Here is a 25,614-nt window from a genome sequence, read left to right on the forward strand (position 1 = left end):
AAGACACTCAGAGTGAGGGGACATGCACGTCGCAAAGCATACTCTGAGCTGAGTTATTGACAGATTCGAATTTCGCGGATCAATAACTCATGAAAGTATTGCGATATCTCGCAAAACCTTTTTTTTCTTTTTTTTTTCAAATAATTTTTTTTCCCTTCTCCATGTCCCCTAGGGGGCTCCGTAGTATTCACATGTCACAGTGCCCAGGAAGTAAACAATGGAAAATGAGAAATCTCCAACGAGGCGTTTTGGGGCAGCATAGATTATGCTGCGTTCACACCGGACGCGATGCGACTATTCGCTTCGCTCTAATCGCTCCTATCGCATCGCTCTAAACGCTGGAGTTTCACCGCGGCTGCCAGCTGTGTTTACTCGCATCATTCAAACAAGACGCGCTGGCTCGGGAGCTACAACTACAACAAATGAACATATTTTACCGTGATTAAATTGTAATACACGTTTCTAAATGATGCCGAAGTAACAACATACTGATACCGGTTAGTAACAACCATGAATTAATGCTTTGACAAGTCTGCAGACAAGACGGCAGGCGAAAAACCTTTTAAAATGCTTGTTTTCTGAATGAAGATCGGGTCGACCAGGCTAAGCTAACGTTGTATATGCTCATTCCACACTCATAACAACGGCCTACAGACATAAATAAGCAGCGACTGTATTCACCATGACACAGACAGTCTGTGGTTTGTACTTGTTTAACTTTTGTCCAGTTTCTGAACGGATATGAGGAGCTGTGAGCTCTGTGTGCTAACTGCTAACAGCTAACGGCTGATGTTGTGTGGTTGAACGTCAGTGACGGCGGCTGAGATCCTCACCGCTGATTGGCTTCCGCGAGAACGCGTCATGTGAATTTGACGCTCGAGTTGAAAAAATTGAACTCTCGCGTTTAACGCGGCACCGTTCAATCGCCTCAATCGTGTGATTCGCGCCGCGTCCACCGCTTCATGCGCGCCGTCGGAGCGAATTCGCGTCTGTCCACGTCTCTGCATTGACTTTACATGTAATCGCGCCGCCCCCAAACGTCGCATCGCGTCCGGTGTGAACACAGCATTAGAGTTTTACTCGCTACAGGGTGTACTTCGAGGGTTTTTGACTCTGCAGACCGTTTACATGCATAACAACCTTCATAACACATGACATGACATGGGCCCTTTAATGTGATAAAAACTGAGTATTTTACATACTTCAAAATCTACAATCTCCCTTACCTTTTTTGCTATACACCAATGTATGTGGTAAATATGGGCTGCTAGGTAGAATCAGCCCGCTGTGCTGAGCAGCAACAGAGACGGATCGGCTGGGTTGATAAGGGAAAGAAGGCTGTTGCCATGTCAACAGTGTGGTTGATATGACATAATGATGGTGGTGTAGATAGTTGCAGTCTTAAGAGGCAGCTGTTGAGCTTAAGGGATGTGTCCTGGCTCTAATCCACCAATTATTTGTGCCATTCAATCTTAAACCCAGATCCAGGCTTTTTCTACCAAGATCTGGCCTTTTCTACCCAGATGTGTTCTTATTCTACCAAGATCTAGTCGTTTTCTACCAAAATCTTGATATTTTTACTAAGATTCGGTCTTATTCTTCCAAGATCTGGCATTATCGTTTACATTTTACCGACATCCATTCTAATTCCTCCAAGATGCTGTCGTCTTCTACCCAGATCTATTATTTTTCAACCAAAAAATACTGTCCTATCTTACAAGATCCTATATTTTCGAACACAACTCTTCCTCTTTCCATGTAGATACAGTCTTATTCTAACAATATGTCTTATTTTTCCAAGATCCAGTCTAATTCTACTAAGATATGACCTCTTTAACCCAAATATGGTCTTTATTTTTACCAAGATCCATTCTAATTCCTCCAAGTTACAGTTGTCTTCCACCCAGATCTAGTCTTTTTCTACCAATATACGACCGTTTTTACCCAGATACAGTGTTATTATATCCAGATTTCTCCTTATTTCTCAGGGATGCAGATGTTTTCTATCCAGATCTGGCCATATTCTACAAAGATCCAGTCTTTTTTAACCAAAATCTGTCCCTTTCTACCAAGATCCAGTCTTTATTAACCAAAATCTGACCCTTTCTACCTAGATAACATCCTTTTTCTACCAAGATACGGTGTTATCTACCAAAACCTTTGCCTTTTTTTTACCCAGATACGGTCTTGTTGTACCCAGATAGGACCGTCTTTTACCCGGATCAGGTCTAATTATACCCAGATACAATCTTTTTCTACATAAATCTTGCCTTTTCTACCCAGAAAACGTCTGTATCTATGAAGATTTGATGTCCTCTACCCATTTCCGGTCATCTTCAACCCAAAAATGATCATCTCCTACCAAGATTTTCTCTACCCGGATCCATCCATCTTCTATCTGTCAATACAATATATTTGGATCTTATCTTCTTTTACCTAGATCCGTTCTATTTCTAGTAACCTTAATAAAACATGTCTGAATTTCACGTGTGCAGGTGTGTGTATAAAAGCACTCCTCTTTCAGTAATCAGGAGAATACATGGACACAAAGACACACTTGTGTTTCAGAAGCCACTTCAAACAAGGTTCTTGAATATAGATGAGCTCTCTGGTGAACAGCAACACACACGACACACAATTTGCAATTTAAAGGATGCTTTTGTCGTTAGCCATGTGATCTTCCCTTTGATAGGTTGCTTTTGTTCTCTCCATCACCCATCCAATCCTTCATATTTGTCAGTCCTTCATGATTAATGTCTCGTGAATCTCACTAAATGGATAGAGATGGGTTGCAGATGAAACAGACGTGAACATAACTGAGGGATTGATGAGCTAACGTTGGGATATCTGGACATTTATCAGGTTTGTTGACTTCGGTTTCTCCCTCTTATGATGTGTTGTCATAATTACTTTACAGCTTGTTGCTATGCTATGTGGTTTCCATGGTGATGCCTAATATGGGATGACCTCGTACTGGATGACCTTCCTTTTCTGACTGTGGGTCCATCATTGCATTAGTGTGTGCTGCTTAGTGAGTTGAGTGTGTGTTTGGCAGTCAGCGTGAGCCTCTGTAATGTAAATGTATGTTTGGTAGCTTGCATTTTATTGCATTTATCCATGTATGTTATGAGAGTGTTTGTGTATGTTGAGTTGACGTTTTAGTTTTAATTTGTAGTTTTATGTTGGCATGTCTGTCAGTGGTGAGAATGGAAATGAATTGAGACTTGCTGTGTGCAGGATGACAGGTCCAGTGCAGGATTCACACAGGCTGTCTGTGAAAACATGGACAGAGGACGAGAGTGAGCGAGCTGACAGCACACTCAGCAGGTACACACACACACACACACACACACACACACACACACACACACACACACACACACACACACACACACACACACGTCATTTTCCAATGTAAATGTCCCCTTTGGAGAATTAAAGCTTTATGTAGGAAAGCCAAGTAAAATATTTTAATTATAATATTCTGGTGATATTTTTTAAGTCATATCTGAATTGTTTTTAATCCCGTGTTTATTACCTTAAAGCGGATCAAAGATAACAATAAGGTTTTATGTATTTTGTCAATGATAGATATTTGCTTTAACATTAACATGACAAATTGAATGCCAATAATTCATGTATTTTAGCAATGGGAAAAACTAAATGTGTAATTTGATAGTTGTTACTTCAAAACCTATTGAATACCACCAGAATGTACGGTTCCGTTAGCTCTGCAGAGCTCAACTCAATGTCTTGGTTTCATGGCCCTAAAACCTTTTGTTGGTTCAGTCTCACTTTTATCAAACCCACAGCTGCAGGAAGCTGCTTTCAGCAAATACAAATCAGATAAACAACTGTATGCTACTTGCTCCGCACCAAACAGCACACAGACAAGTTAGCCCCTAGCTAATGAACAAAGCTTAGCAGTTAGCCGCTAAGCAGCCACTTTTCTTTTCTAAGCAGTCGCTGGTTACTAAAGCAGCACTAAAAGGTGAGTTATGTTATTGTTTACTTGTGTGAAGAAGAAGATACTTGTCACTAAATAATATATGTCTATGTATTTGTTATGTGTGTAGAGCACAGTCAATGTGTGATGACACTTCTTCGGAGCTTCAGAGAATGGCGGCCATTGAAAGAAGAGACATTCATTCCCAGAATTCCTTGCAAGGGCGAGGTGCTCTATCCAGGTAGGACAGCTGATAACACGTAAGATGAATTTGACAAGTTCAGCTTTTTAAATATTCAAATAGATGTATTTAGATCTGATCTATTTCCTGTGAGCGATAATGTTAAATATTCGAAAATAGTAAATTATTGGTAACATTTACTATAAATGTAACATTTGGTCTTCAGGATAGTGAGTATGGTGATGACTCTGAGAGAATGGGCCCATAAGAGTTTGGCTGAAGAGACGGAGCGTCCCGATTCCTTCTTGGAGCGTTTCAGAGGCCCGGCCAACACGGACGAACAAGCCCCGCCCAGCAGGTTCAGCCACAGCCAAAATGGCTCTGATGCAGATCATGAAATCAGACGCTCCAGACGCATGTAAGACAACAAGAAATATTTTTAAATGCCTAAAAATAAAACATTACCTGAAACTTACATGCTTAAACCTTTGAATTTTCTTTTTCTCTTCTCTGCCAGGAGGAGGAAGTGTAAAGTGGAGGTCTTATCACCATCTGATGACGCCTACTACCACTGGCTGATTGTGATTGGTGCTGCTGTTTTTTATAACTGGACCCTACTGGTTGTCAGGTTGGGAAATATTACCGTGCCAATACAACGATACCTTTCTCAGTTCCAGTACTACTGTGTATCTTTCTTAGAGATTCCACTGACTAGAAATACTATAACAACTATTACAGTTCCAGTAATGCAGAAAAACATGGACGTCATTATTTTAATATCTCTGAAAAGATGATCAGACACTTGAATTTGGGATAACAGTTGGCTTTTTTTTTGCCAGTCTGTGGTGTGAGAAATCCATTAGTATGGCTTTGAAGGAGGAATTGGCAAAGACAGTAGTGTTATAAAACAAACTGTGAGAAGCAACACTTCTGATACAAACTGGCTGACACACACATGCTCCTAAAATATAATTTAAAGGTGCAATAATTAATATTTTATATCAACAAAATTACGTAAATAAAAGCGTAAAAAAAAGAGATAGTCGGCAAAGGAGACCTCCGCTGTGTCTTAACTCGCTACGTGAACCAAAGTTAAAGGGGACCTATCATGCAAAATGCACTTTTGTATGTCTTTTATACATGAATATGTGTCCCCGGTGTTCCAGGGAACTCATCAAGTGTCAGAAAACACTACCCAAATCTCTACAAATGGGACTGCAACGGATCTGATAAAAACTGATCCAGATTTGAACACTGTCCTGACGTCAGGACGGTGGCGCTACGGCTATTGGGCCAACTCTCCACCTATCAGGGGAATGTGGGGTTGGGCCACGGCCGGCCATTGCCGCTCGAAAGCGCTGGAGACGCTGTAGTACATATGCCAGGCCTGTAAGTGGCGCTGTAGTCTGCCACAAAAGCAGTAAAGAAGACTTCCCGCGCATGGTTGTCATGGTTTCCCTTCTGTTTATTCTCCGCTGTGGCTTTTTTTCTCCCTCCCCGAGGCAAGCGTTTGCTCCTGCTGCTGTAATTCAATGCAATCCCTCCCCGTCGAGGCAAGCACTGTAATTCTCTCCGCCTCTTCCAAGGAACGACTATTTATTGAGCTTTAAGGCGAGACACCCCAGGTGAATAGGGTAATTTTTTTTAACTTAAAGATATCAGCAAAATATTTCTCCAGTTAATTACTTACAATAAGGCAATTGTTTTTTGTATTACATGTTTTCTGAAATAGCATGTTTAAATATGCAAATGAACCATTATCTCATGAAATATGCGCATATTTTAACACATTTCAGGAACCGAAATCTGAACTTTGGATAAAGCCAGGATCAAAATTATTGTTTCATTTTGTAGTCATATTAGTATCTAAGGCTTTTACAGAAGGGATTTTGGATATCTCTTTGTATCACTCCATAAATCAGAAAATACTGTCAACAGCCCTAAAATATCAATTTTCACCATGTTTTTAGGTATAAAATGTTATATAATTCAGGCTATGAATTATATATGACCAAACCCTTCTGTAAAAGCCTTCATAATATTGATAGGAATATAACTGGAAGGTTTGGTGTATGTAACTGCTACTGAAGTGGAAATTTCGAACTCAGAGTAGTAGAAAAAACTCATTTTGAGAAAACGACCTTTAAAGATTGCAGTGTGACGCTAGCTAAACCCTCCTGTTATCTGGATGATAGCCTGCGCATCGACGCACTCCGTGAAGGTATTTCATGTTCGGGGTCATTTGTTTTTTGTATAACCTTGCTTTGTTGTGCAAGTGACAATTGTTGTCGTCTTCTCTGTGAACGTTTTTTTCTCCGTTATTTTGCCATTTTCAGATTTAAATTTCTAGCGGAAAGCTAACCAGGAAGTGCTTTAGCACACCACGTGACGCATCTGAACGAATCACGTTGTCAGAAATTGACACCAGCCAATGAGATTTCGTTTCTTGGTTTAAGACCCCTTTGCACTTTCACGATTGGTTGCTGATACAAAGGAAATTACCATATTTGGATCCGATGAGATAGTGCAGGAGAAACGGAGCTTTCCAACGATACCTCTGAAGACATGGTGCAAACAGCGGTCGCGGTACTTTATGTTACGTTAGAATACTAACTTTTGGTGAATGTAGGAGAAATCTACAGACGCAAATAGACAAACTATATATGGAAAAGCAACACAATGTTTTTAAAGAGTTAGTCCTTGCCGAGAGACACAAATAGCACATTTGGTTCCAGACAAAACAACACACCACTCCTGATATAATAATCGTAAAATAAACACTTAAATGTGTATTTTGTACGTTTTCCTTCCAAAAGCCTGAAAGAAAACATGTTATGGAATCAAAATAGCACAAAATCTCAAAATTGACCAGTGCAGGAAAAACGATGTTTTTGCCTGCCGTGTCTCGCCTTAAAACAAATGAATAACGACTCTGTATAATAATATAATAAAACACGGAGGACGGAGATCTCTTTTTCTCCCCCTCTTCTGACTTGATCAGAGCACGCTCCCCTCTCCTGCAGGGGGGCGTGGTCAGCTGCAGCTCACAGAATCAGCCCCCTGCAAAAACAGGGCTGGAGAACAGCAAATAGAGCGAAATGAGGCATGGCTAAAATGCATGATCTGTTTGGTATTTTGAAAACAGAAACGTATAAATATACCTTATACAGGTATGGCCCTACAATATATCATTTCAATATAGCATGATAGGTGTCCTTTAAGTAAAAATAATGTGCGCGATTGCCCGGTGTTTTGGCTCCGCCCCAAAATATTTAATGTTTGGTCAATTAAACAAACAGACAGACAAACCAAACCAAAGAACATAACCTCCTCTGATGAGCTAATGATCCCCAGACTCTGCAGTCTGCCGCAGCTCTGCAGGATATTTTACCTTCTTTCAGCCTCTTGTTATATTTTTCTTACCTGCAACTCTATGGTTTTGGATCAGTCTTAATGCTCTCATCAGCTTGTTTTTAGGAGAAGAGCATAACTGTACACTTTCTGCTTGGCACCTTATAGCCGAGAGACAATGCTAGCGGCTAACTATTGAACATAGTATAGCAGCAGCTTAAGAACCAGGTATATCCCACAGGAATTGGTAGGGACCAAAACAGTGAATAGAGTGAATATTGTACTTGTTGCTGTGATTTACTTCGTTTGCTAGAGTCACTAAATGTATGTACTTTTGTAGGGCCTGTTTTGACGAGCTCCAGATGAGGAATGTGATGGTGTGGCTGGTACTGGACTACGTCTGTGATGGAGTCTATATCTTGGATATAGCTGTTCGTCTCCACACAGGTACTGAAAAGACTAATTTCCATTACTACATAAACATTTTTGATTAGAAACTCTGTTCTGGATTGTTGTTTTAACTGATACCCTAATGCTTTAGTTTATTTGTGTTTCTAATGTATTTAAAGGTTTCTTGGATCAAGGCTTGATGGTAAAAGATATGCGGCGTCTGAGAGAATCCTACATTCAAACCTTGCAGTGTAAGCTTGACATTTGCTCCATCCTCCCAACCGACCTCCTGTACCTGGCTGTTGGAATGAGCTACACTCCTCTTCTTCGATTCAACCGCCTGCTGCGTCTGTCACGTCTGTTCGAGTGGTTTGAACGTACAGAAACACGAACGGGCTACCCCAACGCTTTCCGCATCTGTAAGCTGGTTCTGTACATCCTGGTGATCATCCACTGGAACGCCTGTGGATACTACAGCTTTTCCAAGGTCCTTGGACTGGGATCTGACTCTTGGGTTTATCCCAATGCATCTGATCCGGAGTTTGGCACCCTGACCAGAAGTTACATATACTGTCTGTACTGGTCCACTCTGACCCTGACCACCATTGGAGAGACTCCTCCTCCAGTTAGAGATGAGGAATATTTGTTTCTGATTTTTGACTTTCTGGTAAGTCAATATTTCCTTAGCTGATATTGTCTTACCTTAAATTATCCATAAATTAATTTTACTGTAAGGATCCCAGTTGTTTCAGTCCATCAATACAGCTAATACCAATATTTCTGTCCTAGGTTGGTGTTCTGATTTTTGCCTCCATTGTGGGTAATGTTGGAGCCATGATCTCCAATATGAACGCCACAAGGGCAGCGTTTCAGAGCCGCGTTGACACCTTGAAACACTACATGCAATTCAGGCATGTAAGCAAGGTGCTAGAGCAGCGCGTCATTCGTTGGTTTGACTACCTCTGGACCAATCAAAAGACAATAGATGAACAGGAAGTGCTGCGCAGCCTGCCCAATAAACTGAGAGCTGAGATTGCTATTAATGTTCACCTGGACACACTGAAGAAGGTAAAGACACTTGGACAGTGTGACACAATTCCATTTAGCCTCTTTTCTGTAGTATTTCTGTTGAGAGTATCATAAAAGGCCACAGTATCATTCTTAGAGTTTGGCTAAAACACAACGTTGTCTTAAATGCTACATTGTCATTTAAACACTGTCTGTTGGAATTGGTTAACAGTGTCATTTAAATGTTTTTGTTTTAATTTTTGCACCATCATTACTTGTAAGCTCCTCAACATTATTGTTGTGTCCATGTGTGTTTGAATAAAGGTGCGTATTTTCCAAGACTGTGAGGCAGGTCTCCTCGTAGAACTGGTTTTAAAACTTCGACCGCAGGTTTTCAGTCCTGGAGACTACATCTGTAGGAAGGTTAGTATTCACTTTACCTCAACTGGTACTAAAGAGATACAATGAATTGCTTTTGCTGTAGTACTGTCTTGAATGTATTAAAGTGACTGTTTACCGTACAGTGGTCATACCATATTAAGCTACACAGAGACCAAAACTTTTTTTTAATACTGAACTGTACACATGTTAAATTGAGCAGTTTATCATTGGGCTCTTTCGAGATTGACTGTCTAGCTTACTGTGAAAGGTTTACGTAAGCAATACGATAATACAGACAAAACCAAAACTGGGCACCAAGACTGGGCAACACAATGTTAGCGACTTGTCAATCACAAGATAGCTACCCTGCTTTTTCATATATTGAACTCCAAGTGGGACCATAATTTACTAAATGAACATCATGCTGTATTAAAGAAGACATGAAACTAGTGTTTTGGACAATACATTAATTATGAAAATGTTTACTGACGTGATAAATTAAGTGACAAGTAGGGTAATTTTCTCATAGACATCTATACAATCAAACTTCTTTGATGTATATATGTGCTATACATACGGTAGTGCTAAGTGTAGCACTAGTATTAACAGCCTTACTCTGCCATTTTGTTGAAAGGACAGTATTGTAAGTCCTGATATATATCCTCATTCCTTTTTTTCTTCCAAGGGTGATGTGGGTAAGGAGATGTACATCATTAAAGATGGCCAGCTGGCAGTGGTGGGGGAGGATGGAGTCACCCAGTTTGCTGTTCTGACATCAGGAAGCTGTTTCGGGGAAATCAGCATCTTGAACATCAGCGGCAGCAAGATGGGGAACCGTCGTACGGCTAACATCCGCAGTCTGGGATACTCAGACCTCTTCTGCCTTTCAAAACAAGACCTGATGGAGGCGCTTCAGGAGTTCCCCCATGCCAGGGCCCAGCTAGAGCAGAGGGGGCGGGACATCCTGCAGAAGGAGGGGCTTCTGGAGGAAGTGAATGTGTCTGCAGGGGAGGAGCTTGAGGAGAAGGTGGAGAGGCTGGAAACCAGTCTGGACCGGCTACAGGTCAGTTTACTACTTCTGCAGGTTTAATGCTACGCTACAGCCACTACAATAATGCTGATTATTAACAATGACCTTGTTTTTCAGACGTGTTTGGCCCGTCTGCAGAGTGAGTTCAACTCTTCCCAGCTTCGACTAAAACAGCGGATCACAAACCTCGAAACCAACATCACCACAGTGTGCACAGGCAGCGGCTTCCTGTCAGACGGAAACGAGAGTGTTTTCGGTGACGGTGTGCGCAGTGAAATCAACATCCGGCTCTGAAAGAGAGACTATGAAAATATGTGGGAATAGAAAAAAGAATGTCACAAAATACTTACTGCGTTTTTTGTTAATTCGCAAAAATGTATGTACATAAATGTGTGCGTTTACGTATTACCGTATTATTTCATAGCTATTTTAAAGTTTGTTGGTTACTTAAAGGACACCTATCATGCTATATTGAAATGATATATTGTAGGGCCATACCTATATAAGGTATATTTATACATTTCTGTTTTCAAAATACCAAACAGATCATGCATTTTAGCCATGCCTCATTTCGCTCTATTTGCTGTTCTCCAGCCCTGTTTTTGCAGGGGGCTGATTCTGTGAGCTGCAGCTGACCACGCCCCCCTGCAGGAGAGGGGAGCGTGCTCTGATCAAGTCAGAAGAGGGGGAGAAAAAGAGATCTCCATCCTCCGTGTTTTATTATATTATTATATAGAGTCGTTATTCATTTGTTTTAAAGCTCAATAAATAACAAAGAAGATCTTTGACCGGCACTTTTCTAATTTTGTCCGTAAGATTTAAACTTTAACGGACATCTTGACCGGCAAAAGAAACTGAAACTCTGCCGCACGGTCCCCTCGTTCCTTGGAAGAGGCGGAGAGGTGGGTGTTTGTCATCTGCTGGTGGACTAACCGGAGAGAATTACAGTGCTTGCCTCGACGGGGAGGGATTGCATTGAATTACAGCAGCAGGAGCAAACGCTTGCCTCGGGGAGGGAGAAAAAAAGCCACAGCGGGAATAAACAGAAGGGAAACCAAGGGAAACCATGGCAACCATGCGCGGGAAGTCTTCTTCACTGCTTTTGTGACAGACTACAGCGCCACTTACAGGCCTGGCATATGTACTACAGCGTCTCCAGCGCTTTCGAGCGGCAATGGCCGGCCGTGGCCCAACCCCACATTCCCCTGATAGGTGGAGAGTTGGCCCAATAGCCGTAGCGCCACCGTCCTGACGTCAGTAACGTGTTCAAATCTGGATCAGTTTTTATCAGATCCGTTGCAGCCCCGTTTTTAGAGATTTGGGTATGGAGGAAAATAGAGAGGGTTGTGTTTTCTGACACTTGGTGAGTTCCCTGGAAATCCGGGGACACATATTCATGTATAAAAGACGTACAAAAGTGCATTTTGCATGATAGGTCCCCTTTAACTTTTTAAAATCAAACATTTACAAGTTTACACAATTTCTTCAAAGGAGTATGAGAACATATCTGTGTACTATTTAATGTATTCTAATGCTACTAAATGTATCACTGCTTTGTGTCTCAACTTTTAAACTGACAAACAAGTTGCAGACACACAATTAAGATAAATAAAGTAAAATAAATATTTGAATAACTAACATATCTAAACCAATACACTACGATGGAACACAATTTCTCATGCCTCAACAGGTGTCTTAAATTATGTATTTTTCCACTAGGGGGCAAAATATCGGGCAAAAAGTGGTACTTATGGCGCATTTCCACTACAGCGCGGAGCACGGTTTAAGCGTGCCGTTTTTGGTTGCGTTTCCACTAGGCGTAGTACTGGCTACCGGGTACTATTTCACAGTTTTTTCTGGCCCAATAAAATCTAGGTTCTTAGCAGCCAACAACCAGGCTGAGTCGGGCTGAGTATGCTAAACTAGAGAGAGAGAATCGCTGGCAAGGGGGCTACAACTACAACAAAATGAACATATTTGACCGTGATTTAATTGTAATACATGTTTCAAAATGATGCCGAAGTAACAACATACTGATACCGGTTAGTAAAAACCATGAATTAATGCTTTGTCAAGTCTGCAGACAGACAGCAGGCGAAAAACCTTTTAAAATGCGTGTTTTCTAAATGGAGATCGGCTAAGCTAACGCAGTATATGCTCCGACCGTCCACACTCACAACAACGGCCTATACAGACATAAATAAACCAGCGACTGTATTCGCCATGACACAGACAGTCTGTGGTTTGTACTTGTTTAACTTTTGTCTAGTTTCTGAACAGATATGAGGAGCTGTGAGCTTGAGTGCTAACAGCTAACGGCTGATGTTGTTTTTCTGTGGTTCGCATTGAAGATGACGTCACAGCTCCGCCTACACTGCGTTACTATAGTTACTGCCCCAGCTACTAAACTGTAATAGAAACGCAGCATAAAGTGAGCCTGGCCTAACAAGGCCTAACTATACCGTACTAAGCCGAGCGAGGCCCTGCAATGGAAATGCGCCATTAGATGCATCAAAGCATTATAACTTGACAACATAAGTCCAGTGGATTCTTCTATTTATCCATCAGAATGTCTCATGCTACTAGAAAAGGCTTATACATATACATTTAAATGTCTAACAAGTAAATTATGGTAATATAAACGGAAACATTTGAATAGTTTTCTCATACTTTTAAACGGTTTCTGTCTCTTTTTATATACATTTGACTTCTTGTTAAAACCATTAATTGGTTCTAATTAGTGCGAATGCTGTTTACAGCATTCCACTATAGTTCTTCAAATCTTTAATCTACTTCTTCTTCTTATTATTATTATTTCAACCAATATTTTGTCGTCGAATAACTTCAGCCTACTTTCAGCTACAAAACCATTCAAATATCAAAATATTCAGCCTTTTCAGCACATGATGGGAAACTTTCAACTTTTTCAAAATATTTTATACTTTTTGAAATATTCAGCTTTTTAAACTCTTTTTTTAACATGGAACTCAATGGGAGGAACCTTCAAATCCTCTTTTAACTACACTGTGCGCCAAATGCTACTCCTTCCACATACTTTCAGCTAGAGACTCCAACTTTAAAATGATCACAAGACCTTCAGCTATAAAACTTGTTCTTCAGATTTTTCATATCTTTTATACTTTTTGAGATATTTAACTTAGTTCAGACCTTGGTAAAGAGGCCTTCTTCAGATTTTAACATTAGTGTGTATTGCGCAGCTCGTTAAATCTAGAGTGCTTTGATCTCAAAACAGAGTGGAGGAGTGCTTGAAATTCGCCCAACATTTTTTTTAAACCTGCCATAATTCCCAAACCCTACACTCCTTGGACATCATTTTTTCATGAAAAAATGTAGGAAAACCTCTCCTAAGTTGAAAAATAAAAAATAAATTAAAGTGGACCTATCATGCTATATTTGAATAATATATTGTAGGGCCATACCTATATAAAACATCTCTGTGAAGTTTTTTTTTCAAAATACCAAACAGATCATGCATTTTAGCCATGCCTCATTTCGCTCTATTTGCTCTTTTCCAGCCCTGTTTTTGCAAGGGCTGATTCTGTGAGAAGTCTTCCTCGCTGCTTTTGTGGCAGACTACAGCGCCACTTACAGGCCTGGCATATGTACTGCAGCGTCTCCAGCGCTTTCGAGCGGCAATGGCTGTGGCCCAACCCCCCATTCCCCTGATAGGTGGAGCTCCCCGTTTCTGACGTCAGAACAATTTCAAATCTGTATCAGCTCCGTTGCAGCCCCGTTTTTAGAGATTTGGGTATGGAGGAAAAGAGAGAGGGTTGTGTTTTCTGACACTTGGTGAGTTAAATAAATAAACCATATATCATTTCATTGGGGTTCCCTGATGCTCATGGTCTGGTCGTTTTTTTTATAGGAGCCATAGTTTTTGAACATGTGGCAAAATTGTCAGATATAATCCTCAATGCATTCTTAATGGGACTCACTGCTGCAGTTGGTTATTGTTAGGGAATAATTTGCTTAGGTATTCAACCTTCGACACAGTTCATAATTTTCTCTTCTCACTGTCTCCTTTCCCATGGCATAGGTCTACGGCCTTAGGGTATTGCTGCTATCTCTCTTAAGGAGGGGCAGTTTGGGCGCATTGTTGTTGCCAGTCTATGACAGAGCACAAGCCGCCATGAGGTAGTTTACTGTTCAGGGACGTAAGTTCCCTGGCGCACATTCTTTTCTATGGACGAGAGCTCTAGTTAGATTCAGGGTCCATATTGCTTTAGTCTCACTGATAAAGAATGTTGATTATTACACTCCGAACTAGTTAAAACATCGAGCTGCAGAAGAGTTCTTCAGAATTGGTTTGGCAACCGCTGTGTCAACTCGTGACACACCACCTGTCTTGTCAATTCTCCGGCCGTAACTCCAAATAAACCGTCAGTGTTTGCCATCAAAGCTCCAGCTCTCCCCGTGTCTCTCTTACCCCATTCACACCAACGGTGTTTCGGGGCCGGTTCGGTGCTGGTGCTTGAAAAGCACCGGGTTTTCCTGTTCACACCGCAGCGGAGCAGCCTCTAAGCTCCGGAATCCGGTTCGTTTCGAGCACCAAAAAGTTGTCCGTGTAGAAGCAAGAACCGCATACGTCACGCTTACGTCGGAGGGGGGCGAGATTAACCTGAGATAACAGTTAAGGCGAGTACGGCAAATAAAAGTTGTAACCAGCAGTAGTGCTGAGCAAAGTGACTAGAACGCAACCACACACTTGTAAAAAAAAAACACGCTTTATAAAGTCAGGCAACACTAACCAGGCTTCGTGTGATTCTGTTTATTTGTACCTTACTTTGACCATCCGTTCGCTGTTATTGGTCATTGTGGAGAGCAGGCAGACGTTTTGTTTGTTATTATAGCAGCTATCGGATGGAATCAATACATGGGCTGCACAGGTTGTCATGTCCGACTATCACAAGTAGAATCATAATGAAAAATACGTCGGTAAAAAGTGCCTGTAGAACACGGCTTAGCAAGTAGTCAGTTTAGCTTCGGTTGCTATGCTAACATCACCCATGTTATACCAGAGAAACTTTCATAACAGCGTTGTGATGCCAAACAGCGTCAATTCAGACTGACACACATTCACTTAAGGGGAACTGGGGATATGTGTCAGCTGCTTGTGTGACAGTCAGACAGTGAATACTTTAGAGCCGTGTGAGCTAACCCGGAGCTAACGGGAGAATACACTCGTGGAAGAGCAGCCGGCACTGCAGCGGTCGGTAAATGCCGCTGAAACACATTAATAAACAATGAACCACGGCACTCTGGAGAAAAGTATAAGGTTGGAGAAGTCGTTATTTAATTTAATCTGGCTTCGTATGATTAAAAGCAACGCAGTCCCCGGCCCGTTGTTGTTGTGAGGTGAGCTCCGTTGGGGAGAAAATCAGCGACGTAAACTGTGACGTCATGACGCAGCAGCGGCAGCACCAGTCGGTCTCTGAGCGGTGTGAAAAGAGCCGGAGCTAAACCGAAGTACCGGTTCCGAACCTGAAAAGCTCTAGCACGGAGCTTGAACCGGAGTTGCGTTGGTGTGAAAGGGGTATCTGAGTCCTGTTTTTCTTGAGAAGTTTCCCCCACAGTTACCATGGTGTTGCTGGGCAGATTGGGGCCACACACCTGAGTGACATCATCTAATCAGAGCAGACATGCCCACCAACAGACTGACACACACACACACACACACACACACACACACACACACACACACACACACACACACACACACAACACACACACACACACACACACACACACACACACACACACACACACACACACACACACACACACACACACACACACACACACACACACACACACACACACACACACACACACACACACAGGCCAAAGGCCTTTGCCCCGCTAACCATTGTTTTTATCGGATAACCTCCCATTTATTGACGTCAGACATCTCATTTTGTTTTTCTACACCTCACACTCCCCAAAACCACACACCCCTTCAAAAATAAAAGCCCTATAGATGTAATGCTACTTGAACTTATACTACTACGTACATCTGATATATTTAACTCCTTCAGCCTACTTTCAGCTACAGAAACCATTCAACTATTACATTATTCAGCTATTTCTGCATTTTCAGCTAAATTCAGCAACAAATGTACACAGTTAACAGCATTCGCACGCATTTTCAGCAGGAAATGCATTTTCTAGTTGTTAGTAATATACTGTATCAGCAGATTCATGAAAATACTATTAAATACTACCTCTTAAATGGAACATTTATTTTGAGCATGAATGAATTACTTTGAATAATGCTACATCAGTGTGTGTGTGTGTGTGTGTGTGTGTGTGTGTGTGTGTGTGTGTGTGTGTGTGTGTGTGTGTGTGTGTGTGTGTGTGTGACCATAACAACCCCCTCTAATGTGGCTAGTGCTCTGCAGCCATGTCAGTAAGTGACTAGGGACCAAAGTCCAACATCACATGACGACAAGAATTCAGGAAGTGACTTTTAAGGAACGCGTGGAAAGTGTGTTAAATCACTGTGTAAAAAAGGTAGAAACAATCTGCTTCTCTTACTTTCACTTCTGTCTCTTTATTGTTTAAATCGTCTTTGTATTATGTCCCACTCTGATCCCCCTTGTGCATGTTTATTTCCCTATCCCTGGCATCTAGTTTTCATTTCCCTTTTTTAGGAGTGTGTGTTGATCATTTTTTCTCTCAGTGTTTGCCCTTTATCTCCCGGTCCCAGTTTGATCTTTTGTAAATTAGATCAGGAGAGATAGAACACAATGGTAATCAGTTTTTTTGCCCTTCATTATTTAGTTTGATGTATCAGTATATTGGACGTATATGTGTATGTGTATATATCTTTATGTATGAATGTGTGTGCATGTAGGTGTGTGTTTCAGACATGGGGATCAGCGTTGTGTTGGGTCTGATGCTGGCAGCCAGTGTGACACCTGTGTTTGCTGCAGCACAGGTACGTTTAATTGGATATATTTTTTAATTGAATTCAGTCTTTTGATGAATGTCACAAAGAGAGTAGTGTTCTCTTTTAAAAATCATATAAAACATAAAAAATGCTACGTTTTTTTAAATGTCAAATTTTTAAATGTTAAAAACTATTTTTTTCTACAATTATTTTTCTTTTCTCAGTGAACTTTTATCCTCACAAAACTTTTGTGTCACCTGTTCTTAAGTCATAAACACAAAAAACAAAAACAATTTAGATCTTACTTAAAAAATTGATCCCCAGAATCTTTTTTCGTACTTGCTTCTTTGTGCTTCCGTACAGTTATGGTAAACTTGCTAATTCCAACTACTTTAGTGCAGTGCATTAGTACTATTGCTTACTTTGAATATCTTTTGGAGACTCCATAATCCACTGAAAGGTTTTCTGCAATTAACACTTCAATTTCTGTTTCCACATACTTACTTTAAGTAAGTAGTTTAATGCTGCCTGTTTCCATATATTACACTGCAAGCATGAGTTGTGTCAAACAGTATGCCCCAGGCAAACACCCATTTGTGGTTGTAATCAGGTGTTTACCCCACCTGGTGCTCAGATATAAAAGTGCTTTACAGAGGAAAATGCTGCTATAGAAAGCATGTTTCCTGTACCTGTAGCTTGGATGGTTTCCACTAGGCCACATGTTTTGTTCTCCTTCCTGTTATCATGTATTTCCTTATTATCTTTTAATATTAACCTTACCTCTTCATCTTTGACTTGTATACAGCTGCATCAATTACTTTATTACATTACTTGTTAGACGCTTTTATCCAAAGCGACTTACATACTCAATACTGTGGGCAATCCCCACAGGAGCAATTTGGGGTGAAGTGTCTTGCCCAGGGACACAACGACATGCTGACTGCAGTGGGGTTTGAACCTGTGCTCCCTTGATCCGAACACCAACGCTCTATCCACTGCGCCACACGCCTCCTTACCAATGTGGAGAGAGCACATGCTATCCCATGCGGCCACCTCGAGAAAAAAATGTTGTGGCCCTCCGAGCGTTGAAAATATTTCAACTTTTCAGACAAGCACTGGTGACGTCACTGTAGAAATCAAAAGAGAAGGGCTGCAGTCGAATAGTCAGTTTAGCTTAGGAACCTTCCTAACAGAGTGAAATGACCCGGAAGTACCTCAGTGGCAGCCATGATAAGAGCCGTTCGAATTCTCTGGTCTAGATGATAGGAAAGGAGGTTTGAAACTTCCTTTATAACCTCCTTTAGCTTAGGAAACACTGGACCTTCTTTTATGAAAGGAAAGGAGAAAATGCTGCCCCACAATACCTTGCGGCCGCAGCATTTGCCGTCACACAACATTCGGCCGTTCACGGAAACAACCGATTATGACCGGTAAATTATATCATGAAAGTTACGGTGCTTATTAAGCATTTTAAAACTGATGTGGTAAGTTGCCAAAGTGCTTTGTTTTGAACGTTCAACACTATAATAATCAAAAGGAGAAATATGAACGTTAGTTTTTACTGAAATTATCAAATAAAGTCAACATTTCATAGTGTTTACTGAGCTGTGTGGGGTTTCTTAAACTTTTAAAATATGTTTTAATGGTGATATACACAGTGATAGATGTTAAGGACTAACACGTTTATAATAAATATATTCTTATTTATTTTAAGATCTTTTCATACAATCAAACGTATTGGGATTCATGTGGTTTAATACGTGAGGACCGGAGGGTGACGAGCATAAATTTCACTTCACTTTTTTATTTAAATTCAACCTTGGTCATGACAAATATTGGTTTCTCTGTTGTCCACGTTCATAAAGCATAAAACAAAACCATAAGAGCGCGGTGCAAAGTATCTAGATGCGTCCGCCGTTCTTATTATACATCCATGGAGTCCGCTGTATAGAAAACTGTAGTTCCCCACAGCAGACGCATATTCATGACGTCCGCTGGCGCATCATAAATACGTCGGATAGTGAAAGTGCAGTCGGATTCTCAAAGCACCGCAGTCTCTTCTCCTAAATCCTTTTGAATATCCTATCCACTATTCCTTAACCCCGTGACGTTTCACACAGAGGTCAAGGAATAGACGATAGGAATAGACGATAGGAGCTTATTTTTTGACTATTCGACTGCAACCAAGCTTATTTTTTGGCAATGTCTTTTCGAGGGAAACTATCAAAACAAAAAACATTTGAGAGCGAGAATCATCCGGTTGGTCTTCATGGTGAAAAATCATTAAAAGGTCAGATATAGCTATTTCAACACAATTGGATTGCTAGGCAACAGTTCGGGTCCATAGCTACTTCCTGTGAGCTGATGTAACTCACAACTGTAACAGGAAATAAATTGGGACACATTTAGAAGGTTTATGTTTATAACTTTGAAAGGGTCTATTACTGTTCACTGCTTATAATATTACACACAGTATCTTTATATGTGCACTCCAGCCAGGTATCATAGAGAGCCTCCTATTGGCAGCCCACCAGCGTCCCTGGCTCTGGGGGGTGTATGTCTTCACTGTTGGACTTCCAGCCGTTCTCTTCGTCAGCTTCATGTGGCCTGACAAGGTAAAGTACGCTTTTTTATTCACATGTGTGTGTAGATTTGGTTCCCTATTTGTCCAATACTGAATGTGTCAGATTATGACGCTTCAAGTACTCCTTTAGCATCTATTTTGAACGTGTAAGGGCAACCTCGAGGGGTGTTACAAAAATGTAATTATGAGTCCGACTCTTTTTAAAGTATTGGTTCCTTTGAGTTGATACTTGTCAAATAATGGAACCTTTTGAGTTTTGCTGCTTCTTGCATAATATGCCGTCAGTTTCTCTGAGACTCCGTTATGGTACATGCCAATTTAAATGCTAGGGCTGACAATCTCATAAAACTTCCCTTCGAGGCATTACCAGCCATCATCTATAAACATAAATAAAGATAGACCATTCGAAGGTACATACCGGACAGTAAAAAGAGTTATCCAAAAAATGTGTTTGGTCATTTTTGTACATCAGGTCCTAGTGATTGAAGGGTCAAACAAACCACAGGACAGTCCATTTTGACTAATCATCATGATCTTAGTTTTGGTCTCCTGTTTTATTTTGAAATGTATTTTGTCCTTTTGAATTTTGTCTTGTTTTACTTCCTGTCTTTGTTTTCCCTCCTGTTTGATTGTCCAATTATTTTCACTTGCTTCCCCTTGTGTTTTCGATGCCTTTTCCGGCTGTGTCTTGTCTTGGTGATTAGTCTTGGGTGTATTTATCTTCCCAAGTGTTCTCTGTCAGTTTGTCGTCATTGTGTCCTCTATTTGGTTCTTTGTTTCTTGTCTGTTTTATTCTGAATTTCCCTCGTCTGCACTCCTGGGTCCTCCAAGTCTTCCCTGTTTGTTAATGTTTTTGGTTGCCACTTTTCCTTTTGTTTGACTCTGCCTACTCCTCCAGTTTTTTCAATGTTTAATTTAATAAAGCTGTCTTTTCGTTTATTCTTTGATAACCGCCTCTCTTTACTCTGCATTTGGGTCCTTGTTCCCCTCCCCTGTGACCCCCATTTTAAGAAAGACACGTAAGTGAACTAATGCTACGTACGTAACCTACATATGTAATTCAATTTAGGTAGCTGTATTGTTTAAAATGTGTGTTTGCTACCTTTTGTGAACCTAACCAAGATGACTAACAAATCATCAACCACATATTGAAAAATAACGTTGAAATATGGCACTAAAGAGGTACCCAGTGCTTTAAGAATTAACAACAAAGGGTTGTGACCAAGCATACAGTACGTATGTGAAGATTTTGGAGTGACAACATGATGAACGTCCTGCAAAATAACTCTATAATGTGTTTAAGTGTGATTTGGTCCTCTAGAGAAAAGGTGCAGCTACTTTATAAGAAGCTACATCATGTTTTTGTTTGCATGTAGAGATTTGGACCACCAGATCAAGAGTACTACTATAAGAAGTCTGATGACGCTCAACCAGATGATCCTGAGTTCTCAAAGCAGACGGAGGCAGTGGATATCAAAGGTAATGTCTTATTATTGGATTATTACAAGTACCACAAAAGGTATTTTTACTCCAGGAGGGGGAAGTTTTAGGAGTAATGTCTTCTGCTCTCTGTGTAGGAACGGCGGACAGAGCTAGAGGAAGAAGGAGAGACACTCATGGTAACACGAGGAAGGGTGACCTAGACCTAAAGGTGAGATTCAACAGACAATAAGAAGGTGATAATGAGTGAAAAAGTCATTTTAATGTTATTTGTAAAGGTGCAGAAGCCTATTTGAAAGTATAAATGCATCCCTTGGAGGCTGAGAGTACATTATATCCATCCATCAAATGAGATTTAATTGTAGACACATTTTGCTAGCAACAAGAGAGTTACTTTAGATTTATTAAGCATAAGTTAAATCACTGTGAGAAAAAAGCTAAAGTTAGGCTATAACTGAACTAAACCACCATCACATGACTTCAACATGAGCACCAATGAGTAGATGAGTTTCCGCATGATTGGCATGGTGACCTTTAATGTCACTGACAACCTCTGTTACTCAACTAATAGAAATCAACCCCTTTTTAAAAAAAACAAACAGCTGCAGCGCTGAAACAGGACTGTGATCATTTGAATGTTTCCAAAAGATCGCAGGATTTTCACACAGGAGATCAGTTTTCGTGTTGCATAACATGCTAAACTTATGTAGCGAACATAGCTTTTTACGTATTGAACTTATAGAGGACATATTACACACATTTTCAGGTTCATGTTTGTAGTTAGTTAGTTTGTGTAATTATTTTTCTTATACTGCGTGCCTGTGCTGCAGCACCTCTTTTCACCCTCGGTCTGAAAGCAGAGCCCAGTCTGCTCTGATTGGTTAGCTCGCCAGCTCTGTTGCGAAATGTCCCTCCCCTTAGCCTATCACGTACAATGCGTAGGAGTGCTAGCCAATAGACTGTTGCAGTGATGACGTATTTTTGTAGGCTGAGCCGGGCGTTAGTATCACAAAGGGCTCCCTCGATAAAAAGCAATTGGTTTTTCCCATTGGAATTTGGTATATTGCAGAAAATAAGATCAGTAGCAAACATTCTTTCATACGGAGCCCCTAAAGGAACATGGAAAGAAAAAAAAAAAGAGAGAAAAAAAAGAGAAAGTTACCGGTGCGCCATGGAGGACGTGGAGGACTCAGGAGACAACCATTTAATTGCAGACTGTTATCTTTACGTGGGGAAATGACAGTGCATACATTATTTGAGATATATTTCGAACTCAGACTTAATCTCCACATATTAACACCACTTAAGCGTAAATGCAATCACCAGAAGTAAAAAGCTAAAGCTAGGCTATAAACAAACTACATCACGTTTGCATGGCTACACATAACCACTGCTAAGCTAAAGGCCGTCTCATGTCACCGTGATGACGTTTTGTAGTCTCATTTAGTCACTTGTAAGCAACCGCCGTTTTTCTGGCACATAGATAATTCTGACATTCACAAGTGGAGTATTTACTGATGTATTTCATGTCGGGGAACAAAATTGGAAGATCTCTCAAGCTTGTGTTAAGCATAGACCTTATTTCACCATAAACATTTTCCAAAACTGTTGACTTCGAGACCAGGGAACGGAGGCTATAAAATGTTATTTGAGGACTTGTTTCTGCACCACTCTAATGAAGTGAGAGTGTTATGTACTGATGTAAAATGTGATGTTGCCCTTTTTCATATGCAATAAACTGACTTTTATTACCGACTTATAATTCCCAAAACCATTATCGTTTCTATAAACACAAACAAGTTATGATGTTGCCTGAACACAACTATATTTTAAAATTGTATTCCACAATACAAAATATGTCAGTGAATGCTTCAATAGTTTTAAGCCTTTATGTGTCTTATGGCGCTTTTCCACTGCAGCACGTAGCACGGTCTTGCTTTTCCACTAGGGGTAGTTCCGGCTCAGGGCTACTTTTTCACCTTTTTTCTGGCCCTCCAAAATCGAGGTTCTTACCGGGCCAACAACCAGGCTGAATATGCTAAACTAGTGACGTAAACACTCTCGACTGCTGAATGGTCAGAGAGAATCGCTGGCAAGGGGGCTACAACTACAACAAAAAGAAACATATTTTACCGTGATTTAATTCTAATACACGTTTCAAAATGATGAAGTAACAACATACTGATACCGGTTAGTAAAAAACATGAATTAATGCTTTGACAAGTCTGCAGACATGACGGCAGGCGAAAAACCTTTTAAAATGCGTGTTTTCTGAATGGAGATGGGATCGATCAGGCTAAGTGTTGATTTCTGTTCGTTGTTCTCGCGTCCAGGAGAGAAGCTTAAAATAAGGAGACTAATGGAGTCTCTCAAAAGGTTCAAATGGGTACTTTAATTAAATAGCGCGGTAATGAAACAAACAGAAGGTAGTTGGAGAGAGCAGCTGCAGCTGTTGTCTCGCAGTCGTTCCGGTGGAAAAGAGACTGAGACACGTTGGTTCTTCCCGCTTGCATCTCCCCTTCGCTCCTCCTCTCTGGGGGCTGTGACGTGGGGTTCCGCCCTCCTTTCTCCAATGTCCGATATCGCACATAACTATGAGCGCCCAAGAAGAGGATTTAGACGTTGTGTATTTATTGCATAACTCCACACGCCTTTTCTCGTCATGGTCTCATTCATGACTTTTTATTTAATGCATTTTAACGGCTGTAATCGTTGCTAACATAAAACCGGAAGTTAAGCTCACTGTTGATATTCCGGAGACTTCTTCCGGTAAAGCTTTTCAAAATAAACTTTAGCAACAACGTTAGCCACAGACGAATGCTAACCGGAAATGTTTTCAGAATAAAACAGTTTTAAGCTTACTGTATGTTTAAACTAAATTACGTCATTAAACATTGATTTTAATTTCTTACATAAGCTAACGTTGTATATGCTCCGTCCACACTCACAACAACGGCCTACAGACATAAATAAAGCAGCGACTGTATTCGCCATGACACAGACAGTCTGTGGTTTGTACTTGTTTAACTTTTGTCTAGTTTCTGAATAGATATGAGGAGCTGTGAGCTCTGAGTGCTAACAGCTAACGGCTGATGTTTTGGCTTTGTGGTTCGCATTGAAGATGACGTCACGGCAGTTTTACGCAGCGTCGCTCCGCCCGCCGAACAGCTGATCGCCCCACCTACACTGCGTTACTATAGTTACTACCCCAGTTCCTAAACTGTAATGGGAGGCGTGTGGCGCAGTGGAGTAGTGTTCGGATGAGGGGAGCACAGGTTCAACCCCACTGCAGTCAGCATGTCGTTGTGTCCCTGGGTAAGACACTTCACCCCAAATTGCTCCTGTGGGGATTGTCCACAGCATTGAGTATGTAAGTTGGTTTGGATAAAAGCATCTAACAAGTAACATGTAATGTAATGGAAACGCAGCATAAAGTGAGCCTGGGTAACCAAGGCCTAACCATACCGTACTAAGCCGTGCTAGGTCCTGCAGTGGAAAAGAGCCATTAATGAGTTTTGAAAATAACAACTTTTAACCGGTAATTTACAATGCACACTCTTGTTGCTGCTAACAAAATCTAATTTCATATGTTTGTGTGCGTTGTGTAGGATCATTGATGACTCCAATCTGAGGAAAGCACCACCGCTACATAAGAGGAGGCTCGGCAATCACATCTTTGTCAAGTCATATTGAAAGTTGTGAAAAAAATGTCCTAGGAGTGATTGTATTATTATTTTCTTGAGAAGAGATGTCATATCAATCCACTTGTAATTGTTTTTACATATGAAATAAAGATAAAATGTATTATTTTAATTATTATTACTCATATTGCCATTGGGAATATTATTGTTAGTGCTGGAAAATGTGAAATAAGTTGGCCTGCTTAAAGGTAGGGTAGGTAAGTTTGAGAAACCGGCTCGAGATCGCTAGAATTTGAAAATACACAACCGGAGAAAATCTGCCACTTCCTTATAGAGCCCCTCCTCCAACACACACGAACGCGCACATGACCAATGAGGGCACGAGATAAGTTTGTGCACAGATGGAAGGCTGACAGGCAGGTAGGCCATCCAGTTATTTTAGCCGGGCCGGCTAAAATGATTGGTCGTGCTTTTTACAGTACTACGGCTTCCACAGATGACATTTCTTTATGGATTTTTTGTCAAAGCACTTAAGATATTCATTGCTATCAGGATGTTAAGAGCATTCCATGGAATATAACAAAAAGTGTATCTCGAGCCGGTTTCTCAAACTTACCTACCCTACCTTTAAGAGTATTATTTCATAATAAATTATTTGTTGAATAATTCACGTCCTATTATCTCAGATCAGGTGTTTGACTGCGTATAATACTGTTGCCACCACCTACATTTTATAAAAAAAATTATTCACA

General features: G+C 40.7%; 2 protein-coding genes across 2 annotated transcripts; both read left to right on the forward strand.

The window, feature by feature from the left end:
- The first annotated feature begins 3,048 nt into the window (after nucleotides 1-3,048).
- LOC117475174 (cyclic nucleotide-gated cation channel-like) lies at nucleotides 3,049-10,612 on the forward strand. Its single transcript, XM_034121324.1, has 10 exons — nucleotides 3,049-3,327; nucleotides 4,077-4,187; nucleotides 4,354-4,545; nucleotides 4,651-4,755; nucleotides 7,819-7,925; nucleotides 8,048-8,535; nucleotides 8,658-8,936; nucleotides 9,201-9,299; nucleotides 9,943-10,320; nucleotides 10,405-10,612. The coding sequence occupies exons 1-10, from the start codon at nucleotides 3,188-3,190 to the stop codon at nucleotides 10,579-10,581; spliced, it is 2,076 nt and encodes a 691-aa protein (XP_033977215.1). The 5' UTR covers nucleotides 3,049-3,187; the 3' UTR covers nucleotides 10,582-10,612.
- A 6,124-nt stretch (nucleotides 10,613-16,736) lies between these two features.
- Nucleotides 16,737-25,014, forward strand: LOC117475241 (calmegin-like). The gene is made up of 6 exons (XM_034121409.1): nucleotides 16,737-16,818; nucleotides 17,162-17,245; nucleotides 19,693-19,812; nucleotides 21,158-21,260; nucleotides 21,359-21,432; nucleotides 24,830-25,014. The coding sequence occupies exons 1-6, from the start codon at nucleotides 16,747-16,749 to the stop codon at nucleotides 24,836-24,838; spliced, it is 462 nt and encodes a 153-aa protein (XP_033977300.1). The 5' UTR covers nucleotides 16,737-16,746; the 3' UTR covers nucleotides 24,839-25,014.
- The last annotated feature ends 600 nt before the right edge of the window (nucleotides 25,015-25,614 follow it).

Source organism: Trematomus bernacchii, unplaced genomic scaffold, assembly GCF_902827165.1.
Source record: "Trematomus bernacchii unplaced genomic scaffold, fTreBer1.1, whole genome shotgun sequence".
In the NCBI taxonomy this organism is placed as follows: Eukaryota; Metazoa; Chordata; class Actinopteri; order Perciformes; family Nototheniidae; genus Trematomus; species Trematomus bernacchii.